Genomic DNA, 20,446 nt, shown 5'->3' with positions numbered 1-20,446 from the left:
TTGGGACATCTGTAAAACAGCTTATTAGGAGAAGAAGAGGTGAGCGCTACCACCAGTCTTGTCTCATGCCAACTGTTAAGCATCCTGAAACGATTCATGTGTGGGGTTGCTTCTCAGCCAAGGGAATCGGCTCACTCACAGTCTTGCCTAAAAACACAGCCATGAATAAAGAATGGTACCAGAATGTCCTCCAAGAGCTACATCTCCCAACTGTCCAAGAGCAGTTTGGCGCCCAATAATGCCTTTTCCAGCATGATGGAGCACCTTGCCATAAAGCAAAGGTGATCACTAAATCGCTCATGGAACAAAACATAGAAATTTTGGGTCTATGGTCTGGAAACTTCCCAGATCTTAATCCCATTGAGAACTTGTGGGCAATCATCAAGAGACGGGTGGACAAACAAAAACCAACAAATTCTGGCAAAATGCAAGCATTGCTTATGCAAGAATGGACAGCTATCAGTCAGGATTTGGTCCAGAAGTTGATTGAGAGCATGCCAGGGAGAATTGCAGAGGTCCTGAAGGAGAAGGGTCAACACTGCAAATATTGACTTGCTGCATTAACTCATTCTGTCAATATAACCTTTTGGTACTCATAATATGATTGAAATTACATTTCTGTATGTGATGTAAACATCAGACAAACACAATTAAAAACCAGAGGGCAACAGATCATGTGAAAATATAATTTTGGTGTCATTCTCAAAACTTTTGGCCATGACTGTACATACATACACACATACACACTGTGTGCAGAATTATTAGGCAAGTTGTATTTTAGAAGATTTTTTATATTATTGATCAACAACTATGCTCTCAATCAACCCAAAAGAGTCATAAATATCAAAGCTTAATATTTATGGAAGTTGGAGTGTGGATTTTTTTAGGTTTGGCTATCTTAGGAGTATATCTGTTTTTGCGGGTAACTATTACTGTGCAGAATTATTAGGCAACTTAAAAAAACTCCAATATATTCCAATCTCATTTGTTTATATTCACCAGGTAAACCAATATAACTGCACTAAATTTAGAAATAAACATTTCTGACATGCAAAAACAAAACCTAAATTAGTGACCAATATAGCCACCTTTCTTTATGATGACACTCAACAGCCTACCATCCATAGAGTCTGTCAGTTGCTTGATCTGTTTACGGTCAACATTGCGTGCAGCAGCCACCACAGCCTACCAAACACTGTTCCGAGAGGTGTACTGTTTTCCCTCCCTGTAGATCTCACATTTTATGAGGGACCACAGGTCCTCTATGGGGTTGAGATGAGGTGAACAAGGGGGCCATGTCATTATTTTTTCATCTTTTAGACCTTTACTGGTCAGCCACGCTGTGGAGTAGTTGGATGCATGTGATGGAGCATTGTCCTGCATGAAAATCATGTTTTTCTTGAACGATACCGACTTCTTCCTGTACCACTGCTTGAAGAAGTTGTCTTCCAAAAAATGGCAGTAGGTCTGGCAGTTGAGCTTTACTCCATCCCCAACCCGAAAAGGTCCCACAAGTTCATCTTTGATGATACCAGCCCATACCAGTACCCCACCTCCACCTTGCTGGCGTCTGAGTCAGAGTGGAGCTCTCTACCCTTTACTGATCCAGCCTCTGGCCCATCCATCTGACCCATCAAGAGTCACTCTCATTTTATCAGTCCATAAAACCTTACAAAAATCAATCTTAAGATATTTCTTGGCCCAGTATTGACGTTTTATCTTATGTTTCTTGTTCAAAGGTGGTCATTTTTCAGCCTTCCTTACCTTGGCCATGTCCCTGAGTATGGCACACCTTGTGCTTTTTGATACTCCAGTAACGTTGTAGCTCTGAAATGTGGGCAAACTGGTGGCAAATGGCATCTTGTCAGCTTCACGCTTGATTTTCCTCAATTCATGGGCAGTTATTTTGCGCCTTTTTTGCCCAACACGCTTCTTGCGACCCTGTCGGCTACTTGCCATAAAACGCTTGATTGTTCGGTGATCACACTTCAACAGTTTGGCAATTTCAAGACTGCTGCATCCCTCTGAAAAACATCTCACTATTTTGGATTTTTCAGAGCCCGTCAAAATCTCTCTTCTGAACCATTTTGCCAAAGGAAAGGAAGTTGCCTAATAATTAAGCACACCTTATATAGGGTGTTGATGTCATTACACCACACTCCTCCTTATTACAGAGATGCACATCACCTGATTTACTTAACTGGTAGTTGTCTCTGAAGCCTATACAACTTGAAGTAGGACAACATGTATAAAAAGTATTATGTGATCAAAATAATCATTTGCCTAATAATTCTGCACACACTGTGTGTATGTATTTATATATATATATATATATATATATATATATATATATATATATATACACACACACACACATGCATATGCACACACACACACACACACTATATTAACATACATGTTTAAAAATAGAAAAATAGTTTTTTTACATACTTGTAATTCTAGAGTGGTGCTTGTAAACAACCTAACAAAGCAATGACCTACAAACCTTTCAGCGTCATGTGGAACAGTTACTAAAAATGTTGAGATTAGTATATGGCCTCTGTCTTTGTGCGTACTTTTCACATATCAAGCAGCAGACAGTTGAACAGGATGGCAGGTACACAGAGCAGAAAGAATCTGAGCTGTTGTCAGGATTAACAATTAGCCCTTCAGCAAAAAGTAACAGATAATCTCTAGCTTGATGTAAATGTCTACACATGGTTTGTGTAATTTATTTTCTTTACTATTTTGCAGCAATTGTAGATTTTATTTTTATTTCATTATCAAAGTGACATTTAAGGGACACAGGATAAATAGAAGCTTTAGTTTCAGACTACTTGACAGATTGTGTTAAAATCCCCCCTGATCTGTACAATTCCATAGTTCATAACAACAACTATTAAATGGTACCTGCTATGAGATTTTAGGTCCCTAAACCATCACTATGGCATTACACTGAATGGGACTAGGTTTCTAAGGATGGTTCCAAATAGACACCTCGTTGAGGCAAAATGTATAAAATTGTGCACACTGCAGCATAGCGGCACCATCTGTATGACAGGTCATCAGTCATTAGCTATATCAGAAGCTGTTTCTAAATATAACATAGTAATAGAAAATTCATATAATATATTTCAATAAACAAATTTCTATACTGGAAAAAGACTGTGTTGGACACCGAAAAACTAGTAACAATGACAAAATGCCCAAGTTAGTTGCTTTTTAAGTACCACACCTAGAATCAACAAATTTTAAGTGCTGAAAATAGCAAATACTGTGCATAAACTTGATTGGGACCATAGTTATTGATGGTTTATCTGTGGAATTTCTCAAAATCAGCAAAACAACCCTTTCCATTAAAATGACAAACAGAGATCCTAAGGAGAACGATCAAAAGAGCACACATGCTCATCTGCATTGCAGTAAATGGGATATGGTGGGGGGTGAGCATGGTTGCACAGTACGTACATGTATATTTTTATATATATTTTTGAAAGAAATATTTTCTTTGCATGTTTTCTTCTTACTATTATCAACGACATCATTTATTAATAAAAAGTTTAATTATTGCACTTGATAGTAAACCTACTTGTAGATCTTTAATATTTGGAAAAGGGATTCCTACTGTTACAACAGCGCGGGCATTGTCATCAGAAAAGTCCAGTCCTTCACTCACTTTACCTCTACAGACTGCAATCAAGAGGGCACCATCTGAAATAGAAAGAATAAAGTTGTATAAAGTAAGCCTTAAGGCCCCTATATACATTAAACAGCCGACAGTCGTCAGACATTTCTCTCAACTCCCCCATATACCGAAATGCCCGTCCGAGCACTCCAAAGGTCTTTATGAAACAGACACTGCCGAAGGAGTCACTCACAGTCCAAAAAGATCAATTGATCGAAGTCTAAAAGATTCACTCGTTTTTTTCCCCCCAACATCATCTGTTGGCAAAGAGTCGGGAAGCCCACATACGTAATAGACTGTTGGCAAATCAACCCGATATCAGCTGCTTAACCGCCTTTAATCTAATAGGTATGGGGGGCTGTTTCAAAGTTAACGAATAGACTTGCTTGCTACTATTATTTTGTGCCCCAAGTCTTCACTATTGATGTATTTGTGGTGCAACAACTGCATACATACAACGTTATGGACTACAAATGAAGCGAGAGTAACTGCAATAGGCTTGGCCTTAGATATTTTTTTCTTCTTTGTATGTAAACACATACATCATCAACTTATATATGACTAGCTTTTGTTTACTACACTTACCCTTCACTCCCTTGAAGCGAATGGCATCATAATATGTCTGCAGTAATTTATCAAAGTCCATTTTATCTCCTCCTTGAGGCTCTTTAATGACCGTCTTGATCTGTTCTAAGCTCTCCCATAAACCAGTGTGGATCCATCTCTCTTTTAACTTTTCCAGCATCTAAAAAACAAATATGTTAATTCAGATTATTTTATTATTAAATTATCATTTTAATATTTAATGTTCCTTAATATTATTTTATTTTAATCAGTCTCCAATTTTTCACATTGATTTGTGTAAAATGTTGTAACTCTGCCTAATGGACAACTATAGCTTCATACTATAAAAGTTGACTAGACATTGGAGTTCCACATTTGAAACTCACATACTGTATATCTCCAAAATTTCCCCTGCATGCCACAATTGCTCAGTTGTTTTTATAACTTCCATAAAAAAAATAGCTGCCACTTTTCTGGCCACGATATAAACTGCCAGAGTCACCATCAGACCCTGGTGCAATAATATAAAGCATTATCTCCTGATGTGCCCACCCATTACAGGGTTGGTGAAACGCATAGACTTCTAATAGGCAGAGGATCTTCTCTAAAAGATACTACTCCATTGCCTGACTACATGAAATTATAAATGGAATTGTACCTAAAGGAATCCTCAGGTCTACTACGACCGTTATCTACAATAGACAGAGGCTCATTATCAACAGGGGATCTTTTTGAGGGCCATGAAGTAATCCAATATTTAATAGATTATATCAGGGAATCAAGCAATGATTACATTATTCTCAATTCCCATAATTCGGGTAAAATTATAGCAACATCAAATATTGGATAATGGATTGAACTTAAATATATCAGCAATCGAAGAAACCTTTAAGAGTAATCCTCTTAAAATTGGGTGGTGTATATTAGGGTTGTATTACAACCCACCTGCCAAGAATGCCCCAGTGTTATAATTAGGTAGGGTCCCCCTTTTATCTAGTATCTACTGTATTTTTCGGACGATAAGGCGCACTTTTTTCCCCCCAAATGTAGGGGGAAAGTGGGGGGTGCATCTTATAGTCTGAATGTGGCTGTGGGGAATGAGGGTGCTGCGGTGGAGCGGGTCATCGGGGGCACGAGCCGGCTGTAGCAGCGCCTGCCATGACCACGTGGGCTCGCTCATTACATATGCACGCCCGTCCTCCCGCCCATCATCCCTCAAGCGCTGAAGCCAGTGCTGACAGGTGGGCAGGGGGCACGCGCATAATTAAGAGCCAGCCTGCATGATCACCCCTGGCAACTACAGCCTGGAGTGTTCATATGCGGCTGTATTCACTGCCCCCCGCGCATCATCATCAGCGCGGGGGGCAGTGAATATTACGGTATACTCACCGGTCACTTCCCTGCAGCATCGCGATCTTCTTCTGTCTGTGCCAGCCAGCTGATCTATGTTAGAGAGCGGTGAGCACAGCGATGACGTCATCGCTGTGCACGCTGCTAATCTCCACGCAGGTCAGCTGACAGGCAGACAGGAAGAGCGATGCTGCAGACAACGGTGACGGCTCCACACAGATGAGCGACGCTGCTGCCGCCACTGACAGGGGGAGGAGCAATACTGCATGGAGCGAGGAAAGGTGAGTATAAACATTTTTTTTTTGTATGACACAGGATACATGCCATATAGCAGGATGGGGGTATATAGCAGGATGGGGCCATATAGCAGAATGGATGGGGGTATATAGCAGAATGGATGAGGGTATATAGCAGGATGGATGGGGGTATATAGCAGGATGGATGGGGGTATATAGCAAGATGAGGGCATATTCCAGGATGGCAGTATATAGCAGGATGCCAGTATATAGCAGTATGGGAATATATACCAGGATGGGGTACATATATCCAAGGATGGGGATCATATACAAGGCAGGAGGATCATTACCAGGCTGGGGTACCTTAGTAGAGCATTTGAGGACATTACCCCCATAACAATGTCAGCAGCAAATCCTCACCCCATAACAGTGTGTCATGACCACATTTTTTGCTTAAAATTTTATTTTCCTATTTTCCTCCTCTAAAACCAGGGTGAGTCTTATAGTCCGAAAAATACGGTAATAACTGATATGGTTCTAAGAAAGAGAACGTTTGTATGTATATTTATATATTTGTATGTATATTTGTATGTATGTATAGGCTATATCTTTGCGGCCTGTGTCGTTTGCTAAGCAGACCAGCACAAAGCATGGTGGAGTTGTAGTATCAGATTTTAATAATTTAAATAAAAGGTCAATAATAATTTAATTAAAGATAATTTTTTAACACTATGTATCTCCCCTGGTCAATGATATTTAATTTAGTTTGTGAATTAAGTATAATAGTTAGGTGGCTATCTGTGATTTTTTTGGGGTTTTGTGATTCAGCCTCTTTTGCTATATGCTATTGAATTTTCTTTTGTTATACTAGCCTGAAGCATCTCCTACAGCTTGAGGGTAAGACTTATTATACAGAATATCCAGTGGATGGCATAAATGTCTATGATAGCAAAACTCTCTTAACCCCTTCCCCTTGATGTGGCTACTATGCAGATATCAAAATGGCCATTTTTGTATGCTTAATATCTAATTTTTTCCTAGATTTCCTTCAGCAGTAATGCATGTCTATATTCTTACATTCATGCTTTGCATACTTTAGCATTTCGGAGTACAAATGTCTTTTTTTGTTATTATATGTCATGTTCCGTTTTGCACCTGTTCAGACTGCATGTTGGGAGTACCATCAGTTTTTTTTCTGTACATTGTACTTCATTTTAGTGGTAAATTTTGGTCTATATGATTTGTATTTATTTATGAAAATATCGAAAATTTGACAAAAAAATGAAAATGTAGCAATTTTTTAACTTTTAATTTTTATGCCCTTAAACCAGATAGTTATATCACACAAAATCATTAATAAATAACATTTGCCTGCCACATGTCTACTTTACAAAAGCCCAATTTTTGAAACAATTTCTTTTTGTTAGGAAGTTAGAAGGGTTAAAAGTTTATCAGTAACTTCTCATTTTTCCAACAAAATTTATACAACCTATTTTTTTTTAGGGACCACATCTCATTTGAAGTGAGTTTCAGGGATCTATGTGACAGAAAATACTCAAAAGTTACATCATTTTAAAAACTGAACCTCTCAAATCCTTTAGATGCTTCACAGGAATTAAAACAATATGGAAGGAAAAAAAAAAAAAAGAAAATGTTACTTTTTCCTCACAAAAAAATATTGCTTTAGCCTTAATTTTTTCATTTTCTCAAGGTTAACAGGAAATTTGATGTGCAATTTCTCCTGAGCATAGAGATACTCCATATTTGGTGGAAAACTACTGTTCTGGTGCCTGGCAGGGCATGAAAAAGAAAAAGTGCTATTTGAATTTTGGAGCACAAAATTGTCTGGATTAGATAACGGACACCATGTCGTTTTTGCAGAGTCACTCCATTTTGGAAACTAGACCCCTTAAGGAATTTATCTAGAGGTGTGATCACCTTGAACCCACAGGTGCTTCACAGAACTTTATAGCGTTGAGAATAGAAAAATACATTTTTCGCACAAAAATATTGCTTTAACCCCAAAGTTTTTCATTTTTACAAGGGTAACAGGAGAACGTGGACATACAATTTGTTGAGATACTCCATCTATTTTGGAAAAGCACTGTTTAGGCGCACGGCAAGGCTCGAAAGTGAAAGAGCACTATTTGAATTTTGTAGCACAAAATTGGCTGGAATAGATAGCAGACGCCATGTTCCGTTTGTAGAGCCCCTGATAGAAGAGTGGAAGAGTGGAAACCCCCACAAGTCATCTCATTTTGGTAACTACACCCTTCAATGAATTAATCTAGAGTGAGCACCTTGGACCCATAGGTGCTACACAGAATTTCATAATGTTGAGCTGTGAAAATGAAAAAATACATTTTTCCCTACAAAATGTTGTTTTAACACAATTTTTTAATTTTCACAATGGTAGTAGAAAAAAATGGACTATAAAATTTGTTGTGCAATTTCTCCTGAGGATAACGATACTCCATATGTGGTGGAAAACTACTGTTTGAGCGCACGACAGGGCTCAGAAGGGAATGAGCACCATTTAAATTTTGGAGCACAATTTTGGCTAGCAAAGTTTGTTGATGTCATATCGCATTTGAAGAAGTTTTAAATTTTCAAAAACGGTAATAGAACAAAATGGAACGTACGTACAATTTTTTTTACACAATTTCGCCTAAGTTTGCCAATGTGGTCAAAATCTACTTTTGAGGCACAGTGCAAATCTCAGAAGGGAAAAAGCACCATATTGGAGTTCAGATTTCAAATTTAGTTGGAATAGATTGGGCGTGCCATATCAGATTGGCAGAGCCCCTTACATGAAAGAACCCCCCTATAATTGACCACCCCATTTTACAACGTACATCCCTTAATGAATTCATCTAGGGGTGCAGTGAGCATACTGATTTTTTTTCTACAGTTGCTGGTACAACCTTCCTTGTTCACGGTCTTCTACACTCAGGAGCCGGCTTGAATCCGTGCACCCTAATTTGAGGCTTTACCTAATCTAGTGATCGCATGTAACTTCTCTTTTTCAATCTTCATTTGCAAAGCTCCCTAAGTGCCCCTAAGTGCCAGAACAGCAGAAATCCCCTCCAATGACTCAATTTTTGGAAATTATACCCCTCTGGAAATTAATTTATGGGTGTAGTGACAAATTTGACCCTGGAATCGATACATGGAGTCAAATGCAGTGAATGTTGCAGAATTATAAATTGTAAATAAGTCTTTGTAGCGCTTGTAAATGGTGCACACCTCGTACGTATGGAGACAGACTTACTCCCACGAATTAAGCGTACTCACCTCACTATGCAATGCCAAATATGTGTACATTAACTATGGTTTAAGTACATTGTGGTGTTCAGAAGAGAGGGGGCAGTTGGATTTGGGAGTGCAGATTTTGCTAACTTACTTTTTTTGTTTTGGAGGGGGGGCAGAGGAGGGGGGTTAAGCCATAATGCCATTCAAATTGCAGTACAAGTGTTAAGACGTCTTTATTCCTCAGATCAGTGTTAATTCAGCATTAACGGATTTAAATAATTTTATTTTAGATTTGGCTTCCATCACACTAAAAGATCCCCCGCTTTTTTACTAAACTGTTTTTTTTGCATCAGCGTATTTTGAAGGCTATAGTTTTGTTTTGTTTTTTTATTTTTCTGCAGAGTCGTGTGAGGGCTTTTTTTGTGGGATGACATTGTAGTTTTTAAATTCATTATTTTTTTTATGCTCTTCACCGTGCTGTAAAAGTGATACGACAGCTTTATTGTTAGGGTTACTACGAATACAGCAATACCACATCTATATTATTTTTTTATGTTTTGCTTCTTTTATACAATAAAAAAAATTTTATAGAAAAAATAATTGTTTATGCATTGCTATATTCTGAGAGTTATAGCTTTTTTACTTTTTTTGCTGACTGAGCTTAATGGGGGCTTGTTTTTTGCTGGACAAGATGATGTTTTCAGGAATACAATTTTCCTTTACATGTGACTTTTTTTATTGCGTTTTATTCCACTTTTTTTGTAGGCTATATGATGAAAAGACGGGTTGTTATGGAAGCGATGATACCAAATATGTGTCCCTTCTTCATTTTTGTTTTTATTTATATGTATTTTTTGCTATAATATTTTTTTCATTTTTTTCTTCTGTATTTTCTGATTTTTGTACATTTTTTTTTTACTTAGTTTTTATAGGGGACATTAACTTTTATTAGCCGGATCACTGGTATAAGTATACACCATTTTGCAGAAACTCCTTCCTGACCATGACGCCTGCTTACGTAAAATAAAGTAAAGGGGTTAATGCCCATTTTGTATAACTATCAACAAAATTGTATAGGTAACCTTCCCCTTTGTATTCATCAACTTGTGTAAATTCGGCATAAAACTAGTTTAGCAAAAATAAGTATGGGCACTGGGCATACCTTTGAGCATTAACCTTATTCTAGCATGACAAGATATACAAGGGAAAATGTTTATGAAAAAACGTAGACCTAATGCACATGTAAATTCAATTAAATACTAGTTTGAGGTTTTTCACCAGCTACAATCATAAGTAAAAGAAAGAATACATCTGTATGTTCCCCAACTGTCCTGTTTCTACTCGACTATCAGTAAATAGTGGGCTTTAGTTCTGCACAATTGAGTGAGATAGTATAAAATTGCAAACCGGTAAAGGTGGCTTTACACACTGCAACATTGCAAACTACATCGCTGTAACGTCACCGGTTTTGTGACGTATTAGCGACCTCCCCAGCGACATTGCAGTGTGTGAAACACATCAGCGACCTGGCCCCTGCTGTGAGGTTGCTGATCACTACACATCTCTCAGGACCATTCTTTGGTCCTTTGTTTCCCGCTGTGCAGCATGATCGCTAGAAAGTCTCAGTGTGTAAAGGGGCCTTTACAGCGCCTTCGTTAGCGACTTCCCTTTCAAAAAGCTGCTTTACAACGTCCCCAATGACTAGCTAGGTCGTTCTGCAGGTCCGGATCGCTGTTGCGTCGTTGGCCAGGTCTGCCTGTTTGACAACTCACCAGCTACTCACCAGAGACTTTGTAGCGCTAGAAAGTCTCAGTGTGTAAAGGGGCCTTAAGAGTGTCTGATAAAAATATTATTGACTGTATACTCACTAAGATACCAGTAAAACTGTTATAGCAATAATAATTTCAGAGATTTTATGCTAGCAAAGAGACTACAAAATTAGCACTCCAAGTGGACTATAGATAAAGTGATATGCAATATCTCTGCGCTACAGAGCTGTGAAACAAATGAACCATTCGGATTCCTAACTAAGGGATGGTAAAATGATTTACAGATAAAACGTAATTCCCAGAACATTTTATTTAGCTTTTACCTCTTAGAACCCATTGGGCATTTCATCAAACAGAAAAGCAAAGAATACTTGAAACAACTTCTTTGTTACTTGGTAGAAATATGACGAAAAACATCCATTACATTGTTAATAACATCATAGTATCAACACTGCTGATAGTGAAAAAGGTTAAGAGTGTCTCAGTGGAGAATCACTGATCTAAAAGCCTTTTCCCATGCAAGCTTTATCGTGTTTGCTGCCTATATTTTCTTCTTGGGTAAGCAACGCTCAAAGTGCTTCTCTGCTGTGATAAAAACAGAATTGAAGGGTCAAGTAGAAGTTCAATCTGAATTGCAAATAAAAAAAGCTGCTTTTTAAAATTGTATTTGACAAGACAAAAAAAAAATCCATACTATTTTAGCGCATCTTAATTACAATTAATTGTAAAATCCAAAAGTGCTACAAAATATAAAGAAAGAGGGATTTGATCAAGCCTTATGTTTCATATGCTACGCCTGAACCCAGAGTCTGTAAAGCAGGGCTGTGAACTCAGTAAGATAAACCTCTGACTCCGACTCCTCAATTTCCCTGATTCTGAATCCAACTCCAACACTGTCATACATGACATGTTTGTGATCAGTTTAATGTAGTACAATGGTAACATTAGGCTTTTAATCAATATTATGATGAAATAATCAAGCTGTTTAGATAGAACATAAAATATATTTATGGGAAAAAACTTTAATAAATTGTAAATATGCAATACACTCTGCTGTAAGTGGGAAAAACACAGTTTTTTAACAAAAATGTACAGAATAATATTTGTGCAGCCTATAAATTTGTTTTGAGAAATATTATCGCTTCCATCAGAGCCTCCTTCATAGATGACATCAAATCTGACCCAATAATTTTAAGGCCAGAGAACAACCTCTCTATAGTAACTTGGGTTGGAGGAAAAGCCGTAACCACATGGGCAACATCTCTAACAGTTTCCGGATATAAAGGAATTGCCTCATGCACAGTCAGTTTTGATGAACGGTTGAATTCTTCTACGTCTTTGAGAGCAAGTGAAAAATTTTACTGAAATTTGGTCAAATCTGTTAGCTATGGGAATGGAAGCCTTTTCCTTGCGGCAACGCTTTGCTGCTCCATGTCTTGTGAATACTCTTCAAAATTAAACTCCTCATCTGATGAGACTGAAGATGGGAACTTTCAGGATCCAAGTCCTCTTGGTCTTGGCAGTCCTGTAGCTCAGTCATCCTAACTGCTACCTCAGTCAGAGCTTCTTTTCCTTTAGTAAGCTATTGATCATCCAGCAATATACGATGAGTTGGGTCCACATATACAGCTGCCAGAAGAATTTTATGCTATAATAGCAGCGTATCTCTCCACTTCATTGAAGCAGCCATGCCATCTGCGATTAAACCTCAACTTTGGGACAGGCAAAACAGCAAGTTCTATCACTCCTTTATGAAAATGCCAGGAGATAAATCCTCAGCTTGTAATTGTTTAGTCATAGTAAATGGGTGATGAAGCAATTGCTTCAATTCAGCCACCTATGTCCATTGACCTTCATTTAGTGTTACCTGAGGATTGGCAATGTCTACAAAAAAGGGTTTCAGCTCAAGCAATCACTGAATCATAAAATAAGTGCTGCCCAACTGAGTGGTTTGATCGACAATTACACCTTTTTTTTGCATCTCTTCAAGATGGAATCAATTTTAGGGGTTTTGGCAGCAATAACCAATGTCCTCACTTTTCCAATCAGAGTTCCAGCATGTTCCTTTTGCAGACTATCTCTTATTGCTAGCTGAAGCATGTACACAACACAGTGCATGTGATAATTAGAGAGATGTGAAGCAGTTTCAACAAGACTTGATTTTAGATGTACTTGCCTTAACACCAGTTTCCTATCCACTCTAGAGTATTTAGCAGTTCTGAGATGATTGCGGCATTCTTTATGTTTTTGTTTTTAGCCTTAACTGTAGAGGAAGAGCTTCACTACATATATCATGTGAGATGAATTGCACTAGATTCATCTCAACTAAAAGTCTAGATTTTTTTTGATCATTTAGAGAACCGACATTTATAGAACATTTCATAACTTTCCCAAATATTAATCACATACTGCATTGAACCACTGTACAAAATGTATTATATATTTTACGAGTTGGAGTCATTCCATTTTATACCGACTCTGATGTCACCAAAATAGACACCGACTTCACAGCGCTACTGTAAGGTGCACCAAATATGTTGAGGCGCACGTCACTTAAAAAACTTGGCTCATTTTTGGCCATATCTTTGTGCAAGAAGATGAAATCTATGCCTATAGCGGGCTTTACACACTACGATATATCTAACGAGATGTCTGCGGAGTCACGTCGTAAGTGACGCACATCCGGCATCGTTAGTGATATGGTAGCGTGTGACCGCTATGAACGAGCAGAAATACTCACCTTCTCATTCATCGTTGACACGTCGCTCATTTTCTAAAAATCGAACGTCCTGTTGTTCAATGTTCCCGAGGCAGCACACATCGCTACGTGTGACACCACAGGAATGATGAACTGCAGCTTACCTGCGGCCGCCGGCAATGCTGAAGGAAGGAGGTGGGCGGGATGTTACATCCCGCTCATCTCCGCCCCTACGCTTCGATTGGCCGGCTGCTGTGTGACGTCGCTGTGACGCCGAACTTCCCTCCCCCTTCAGGAAGAGGCTATTCGCCGCCCACAGCGAGGTCATTTGTGAGGTAAGTACGTGTGACGGGGGTTACAACATTGTGCGACACGGGCAAGAAATTGCCCGTGCCGCACAAACTGTTGGGGAGGATGCGATCGCAAATGCGATTCCACAATAAATTGTAACGTGTAAAGCAGGCTTTAGTCATCTGAGGTGTAGAATTGGTCTATTAGGTACGTCAGGTTTCTCTATGCATACACAGTAAATTTGTTACACTGTTCTTAGGGGTACTTTGCACGCTGCGACATCGCTACTGCGATATCGTCGGGGTCAAATCGAAAGTGACGCACATCCGGCGCCGGTAACAACGTCGAAACGTGTAAAGCCTAGATGCGCCGATTAACGATCGCAAAAGCGTCGAAAATCGGTGATCTGTGTAGCGTCGGTCATTTTCATAATGTCGCACCAATAGGAGATACAATGTTGTTCCTCGTTCCTGAGGCAGCACACATCGCTGTGTGTAAAGCCGCAGGAGCGAGGAACATCTCCTTACCTGCCTCCACCGGCATCTCTTACCTGCCTTCCATGTGGAAGGAAGGAGGTGGGGGGGATGTTTACGTCCCACTCATCTCCGCCCCTCCGCTTCTATTGGCCGCCTGCCGTGTGACGTCCTTAGGAAGGAGGCGGGTCACCGGCCAGAGCGATGTCGCAGGGCAGATAAATGCGTGTGAAGCTGCCGCACCGATAATGTTCGCTACGGCAGCTATCAGAAGATATCGCATGTGCGACGGGGGCGGGTACTATCACGCTCGGCATCGCTAGCCGATGCTAGCGATGTCGCAACATGCAAAGTACCCCTTAGCCTTGACCATTTTAAAAAGAACAGGATTTTGCTTTGTTTTTATTTCTACAACCAGAAATTGCAAACTTTCTGTTCAAACACCCTCAAATTTTGCTAATTTTTTGATGCAAGAAAACTGGCATAAAGGAAATGAAAAATTCTCTCTAACAACTTTAGTCAATAAATAAGAAAATAATGTTCTTAGTCATAATTTTTTAAAAAAAAAAAACATGCAATTTTTATTGAACATTAAACATTCACCAAACTTATCACAAACGGTTACAGTGTGGTCTTTGGTTACAGTAAAACATACAGTGCTGGCCAAAAGTATTGGCACCCCTGCAATTCCGTCAGATAATACTCTGTTTTTTCTTGAAAATGACTGCAATCACAAATTCGTTGGTATTATTATCTTCATTTATTTTGCTTGCAATGAAAAAACACAAAAGAGAATGAAACAAAAATCAAATCATTGATCATTTCACACAAAACTCCAAAAATGGGCCAGACAAAAGTATTGGCACCCTTAGTCTAATACTTGGTTGCACAACCTTTAGCCAAAATAACTGCGAACAACCGCTTCCGGTAACCATCAATGAGTTTCTTACAATGCTCTGCTAGAATTTTAGACCATTCTTCTTTGGAAAACTGCTCCAGGTGCCTGAGATTTTAAGGGTGCCTTCTCCAAACATTTTGAGATCTCTCCACAGGTGTTCTATGGGATTCAGATCTGGACTCAGTGCTGGCCACTTTAGTAGTCTCCACTGCTTTCTATCAAACCATTTTCTAGTGCTTTTTGAAGTGTGTTTTGGGTCATTGTCCTGCTGGAAGACCCATGACATCTAAGGAAGACCCAGCTTTCTCACACTGGGCCCTACATTATGCTGCAAAATTTGTTGGTAGTCTTCAGACTTCATAATGCCATGCACACTGTCAAGCAGTCCAGTGGCAGAGGCAGCAAAGCAACCCCAAAACATCAGGGAACCTCTGCCATGTTTGACTGTAGGGACCATGTACTTTTCTTCGAATGCCTCTTTTTTTTACCTGTAAACTCTATATTGATGGCTTTTCCCAAAAAGCTCTACTTTTGTCTCATCTGACCAGAGAACATTCTTCCAAAAGTTTTAGGCTTTCTCAGGTATGTTTTGGCAAACTCCAGCCTGGCTTTTTTATGTCTCGGGGTAAGAAGTGGGGTCTTCCTGGGTATCCTACCAGACAGTCCCTTTTCATTCAGACGCCGATGGATAGTATGGGTTGACACTGTTGTACCCTCGGACTGCAGGGCAGCTTAAACTTGTTTGGATGTTAGTCGAGGTTCTTTATCTAGCATCTGCACAATCTTGCGTTGAAATCTTTCGGAAATTTTTCTTTTCCTTCCACATCTAGGGAGGTTAGCCACAGTGCCATGGGCTTTAAACTTCTTGATGACAATGTGCACAGTAGACACAGGAACTTTCAGGTCTTTGGAGATGGACTTGTAGCCTTGAGATTGCTCATGCTTCCTCACAATTTGGATTCTCAAGTCCTCAGACAGTTCTTTGGTCTTCTTTCTTCTTTCTTTTCTCCATGCTCAATGTGGTACACACAAGGACACAGGACAGAGGTTGAGTCAACTTTAATCCATGTCAACTGGCTGCAAGTGTGATTTAGTTATTGCCAACACCTGTTAGGTGCCACAGGTAAGTTACAGGTGCTGTTAATTACACAAATTAGAGAAGCATCGCATGATTTTTCAAACAGTGCCAATACTTTTGTCCACCCCCTTTTTATGTTTGGTGTGGAATTATATCCAATTTGACTTTATGACAATTTTTTTTTTTTTCATTGAAGACAAATTAAATGAAGATAATACCAAGAAATTTGTGATTGCAATCATTTTCAAGAAGAAACTGAGTTAATTATCTGACAGAATTGCAGGGGTGCCAATACTTTTGGCCAGCACTGTAGATGCTCACAATCTTAAACATTAAAGATTGCATTAAATGCAGTAATTCAAACTACATTCAGAACAGATGATTCTAGTAATTATTCAGCATGAACATGTGGGCAGTTAAACACCTGAACATGTCAAGCAATCACAGATGAGTCCAACGACCTAAATGACTGACCGCTCTTGTTTATTCTTTCTAAATTATCCAGAATAAAAGAAAAATCAAGAAAATACCAAACAAACAGAACATATCAACCTACTATTTTTTAAGGTAGATACATTCATCACTGCGCCAACCCATGCCTAAAAGTCATCACTTTTTATGTCTTTACTTTAAAAATAGCTAAGTCCCCAATGAGAGAACAAGAAAAACCAACATTCTTAAAGGAAAGATCTCCTTCTTCCCATAATTAGACATCCATGATGGATTTTGGTTAAATTCATTCCATACTTGGAAGTGGATGTGCAGTACAGGGTACATTTTTGACAATACATAGATACATCAAGATATTTTGAATGGTTACTTTTTAATTAGTGACACCCACACAGTAGTGCTTTGGACTTTAATTAGCCTTCAGAAATACAGCAATTTACTGAGGCAAATATTCAACTAGGTGATAAAAATGTAGCGCCCCTGAAGCCATCAGGGAGCTACAAGGTTATGCATCCTCACCAGGATGCAGGGCCTACCCACTAGGGCCCCGTAAGACCAGTGTCACACACAAACATTTTACAAAATCCCAGTTTTTCCCCAACAATCCCCCAAAGAATGTTATAAGGCTAGGGTCGGACCAATGGATGGCCGCCTAGAGGTGGAGCCAGTTCAGTCCACTAGTTGACCAGGTGGGAGGGGCAGACACTAGGAGTCTGACAGATGAAGTGAGAAGACGCGCACTGACTAGGAGTGAACAGTAACCTGGTGCACAGGAGGGTAGTTGCCGGTGGAGTACTCCCGGAACTACGTATTAACGGGGTACAGGACCCTAGGACATGCAGAAGCTCCAAGCAGGCCTGTTAACAAGTGCAAAGCGAGGGGACCATCAAGGGCCTTGCTGACTTTAAAAATCCGAGACTCAGTAGCAAAGAGAGAACCGGGGATAGGACCAGAGACGCCAACCCCATAGGGTTCATGCTACCATCATACGAACTGCAGTGGAAAACCACCGTTCGGGGACCCCCTGTTGCTCTTTGTCACGGGGACCCACCAACCAGAGACAGGTGTAGGGGAAGAAGGTACCAGATTACTAAACTGGCACGAAGGGGACATGAAGGTGAAACCAGCCGGCCTCCGGTAACTAGTTACCACCAGAAAAAGTGAGTAAAGAACCAGTTGCACTGAACCCCTTGTGTGGACTACCTTCTTCCGACACCCGTCATTTCACCTACCCTCTGGGGCCCGGCCCTGCTTGCAGGGGGCCTACCATCTAGGCTGACATTAACACCAGCCCCAGTAGTGGACATTGTGCAGCGGCGGCTCCATCCACATAGCCGCAACACCGCAATTGGCATCACGTGTGAACACTATTCTATTCCCCTGTATATACTTCCCCTTTTCAAAAAGGGCCCAGGGCACGGAACCGGGCAACAGCCACCAAAGTGACATTCCCCAGTTATACACCACCCGGGACAGAGTACCCCATAACCCTGGGCGACACAACCCCATACCAGAGGAATACTCTTGCCCATATAGGAAGATTATCTTGCTCTGAAAATCCCATTTTACCTAATCTCATTGATGGTCCAGAGCAGACCTAGGAAAAAGTGCGCCCTGTAGGTAACATATGGCTCTTTGGTTGTCCCTCTCTAACCTGCAGGACCAGTAAAGCCAAAGCAAATGATACAGTGGAATATCACGCCAGGCAGCCGCCTCTCTGCTTGACATCTCAAATTCACAAGCATCTTCATTGTCCACATACACATATCGGTGAATACAATGGTAGATTAGGGAGCTGTTGGCTTTCTATTCCACCCATCAGCCTGTGTGACTGAGTGTCAGTGCAGCAGGTGCGATGCGGACACTAGATTGCATCTGCTGTGTTGAGCTTTAGGCTAAGGTCACACTTCCGTTGTTTTGCATCAGTCACAATCTGTTTTGTGACTGATGTGAAGGATGCATCGCACTTTGTTGTCAAAATAATTTAATGGATTGGGTAAAAAAACGGAATCCTTCGGGTTTTTTTTTATGTGTGTGAAAGGTCATGTGGTACTGAAAATGTATGTGAAGCAATCCCAGGACACGAGAGAGAAAGAGAGAAAAAGAGAAAGAGAAAGAAAGAGAGGAGAGATAAAGAGAGAGGAGAGAGAAAGAGAGGAGAAAGAGAGGAGAGAGAGAGAAAATTTTCCTGACAAGACGTTCATTTATGTTGGCTCTGGGCATGACCAGAAGAAACAGACTGTTCCGTCGCCGGATTGCGTCATTCAACGAATACCGACTGATTCCGCCGACCATAGGCTCCCAATATAAAACGCCTCGGCTTCCGTTTTTTTTGCCGCTGTAAAAAAAGTTACATTCAGCGTTGCTCCAGCCTGACGGTTAGTCAGTAAACGACAGATCCATCACGTGGCGGATGCAACGCAAGGCCATCAGTCACAATCCGTCGCTAATAGAAGTCTCCGGGGAAAAAATGGATTCCTGCTACATATTTTTTTAGGATACCGTCATTCCTCAAGGCGACGGATTGAAACTGAAAGAAAAAATGGAAATGTGAACTTAGCCTTAGGCGGGCTTTGCACGCTGCGACATCAGTAACAATGTGTTACCGATGCTGCAGCGATAGTCCTGCCCCCGTCGCACGTGCAATATCTAGTGAAAGCTGCCGTAGCGATTATTATCGCTACGGCAGCTTTACACGCACATACCTGCCGTGCGACGTCCCTCTGGCCGGCGACCCGCCTCCTTCCTAAGGGGGTGGGTCGTGCGGCGTCACAGCGACGTCACACGGCAGGCGGCCAATTGAAGTGGAGGAGCGGAGATGAGCAGGATGTAAACATCCCGCCCACCTCCGTCCTTCTCATTGCAGCCGGCGGCAGGTAAGGTGAAGTTCCTCGCTCCTGCGGCTTCATACACAGCGATGTGTGCTGCCGCAGGAGCGAGGAACAACATCGCACCTGTCGCTCCACCGGCATTATGGAAATGTCGGAGGCTGCAGCGATGATACGATAACGACGCTTTTGCGCTTGTTCATCGTATCAAAAAGGTTTTACACGTTGCGATATCGACTGCGACGCCGGATGTGCGTCACTTTCGATTTGACCCCATCGACATCGCACGTGCAATGTCGCAACGTGCAAAGCCGCCCTTAGTCTACACAGTGCATAGACCATACCAGTGCATACATGTTTAGTTGAGTAGTTTTATTTTTAATTATCAGTAAGTACAAGGGGTGCATTAAACTGTGTGAAGAGGGGGTGTTTGGCTATCATACTGCATGTGGGGGACTATTTGGCCAACATATTGTGTGTATGGGACTATTTGGCCATCATACAGTGTATGGGACTGTTTGGCTATCACACTGCAATTAGGGGACTGTGAGCAGCATAATACCATGTTTGGGGCTGTGCAGTCAATCGTACTGTGCGACTGACTGCACTGGTCAACCTTTTTGGATCCCTATGTGTTTAAAACACTCTTTCCCGACTCCTTCTAACACTTAGCATTTTAGGGTCATGTTTACATCCTCAATACTTGAATACGCTTGTATATAATATACATTAAACACTTTATGATACGTTCTTTTTACCTTAGGCATTATCTTCATTACAGTATTCTTGTATCAACCTCCCTGTTCTATATAATAGACCAAGTGTATTTTTTATGATAGAATTATCCACTTGTATGTGTGGCACCTCAGTCTTT

General features: G+C 40.5%; 1 protein-coding gene across 2 annotated transcripts in view; it reads right to left on the bottom strand.

Moving 5' to 3' along the window:
* The window catches only part of BRIP1 (BRCA1 interacting DNA helicase 1), a 455,971-nt gene that overhangs the window by 80,978 nt on the left and 354,547 nt on the right, over positions 1–20,446 (bottom strand). For both annotated transcript variants that reach the window (XM_075336237.1, XM_075336238.1), the window contains exons 15-16: positions 4,271–4,430; positions 3,590–3,711 (exon numbers count right to left, since the gene is read on the bottom strand). In XM_075336237.1, coding sequence (XP_075192352.1) covers positions 3,590–3,711; positions 4,271–4,430 — 282 coding nt within the window. The remainder of the gene's footprint in view (positions 1–3,589; positions 3,712–4,270; positions 4,431–20,446) is intronic.

This window comes from Anomaloglossus baeobatrachus, chromosome 2, assembly GCF_048569485.1.
Source record: "Anomaloglossus baeobatrachus isolate aAnoBae1 chromosome 2, aAnoBae1.hap1, whole genome shotgun sequence".
NCBI classification, from domain to species: Eukaryota; Metazoa; Chordata; class Amphibia; order Anura; family Aromobatidae; genus Anomaloglossus; species Anomaloglossus baeobatrachus.
The sequence above is the reverse complement of the archived record's forward strand: the minus strand, read 5'-3'. Positions and strand labels throughout refer to the sequence as shown.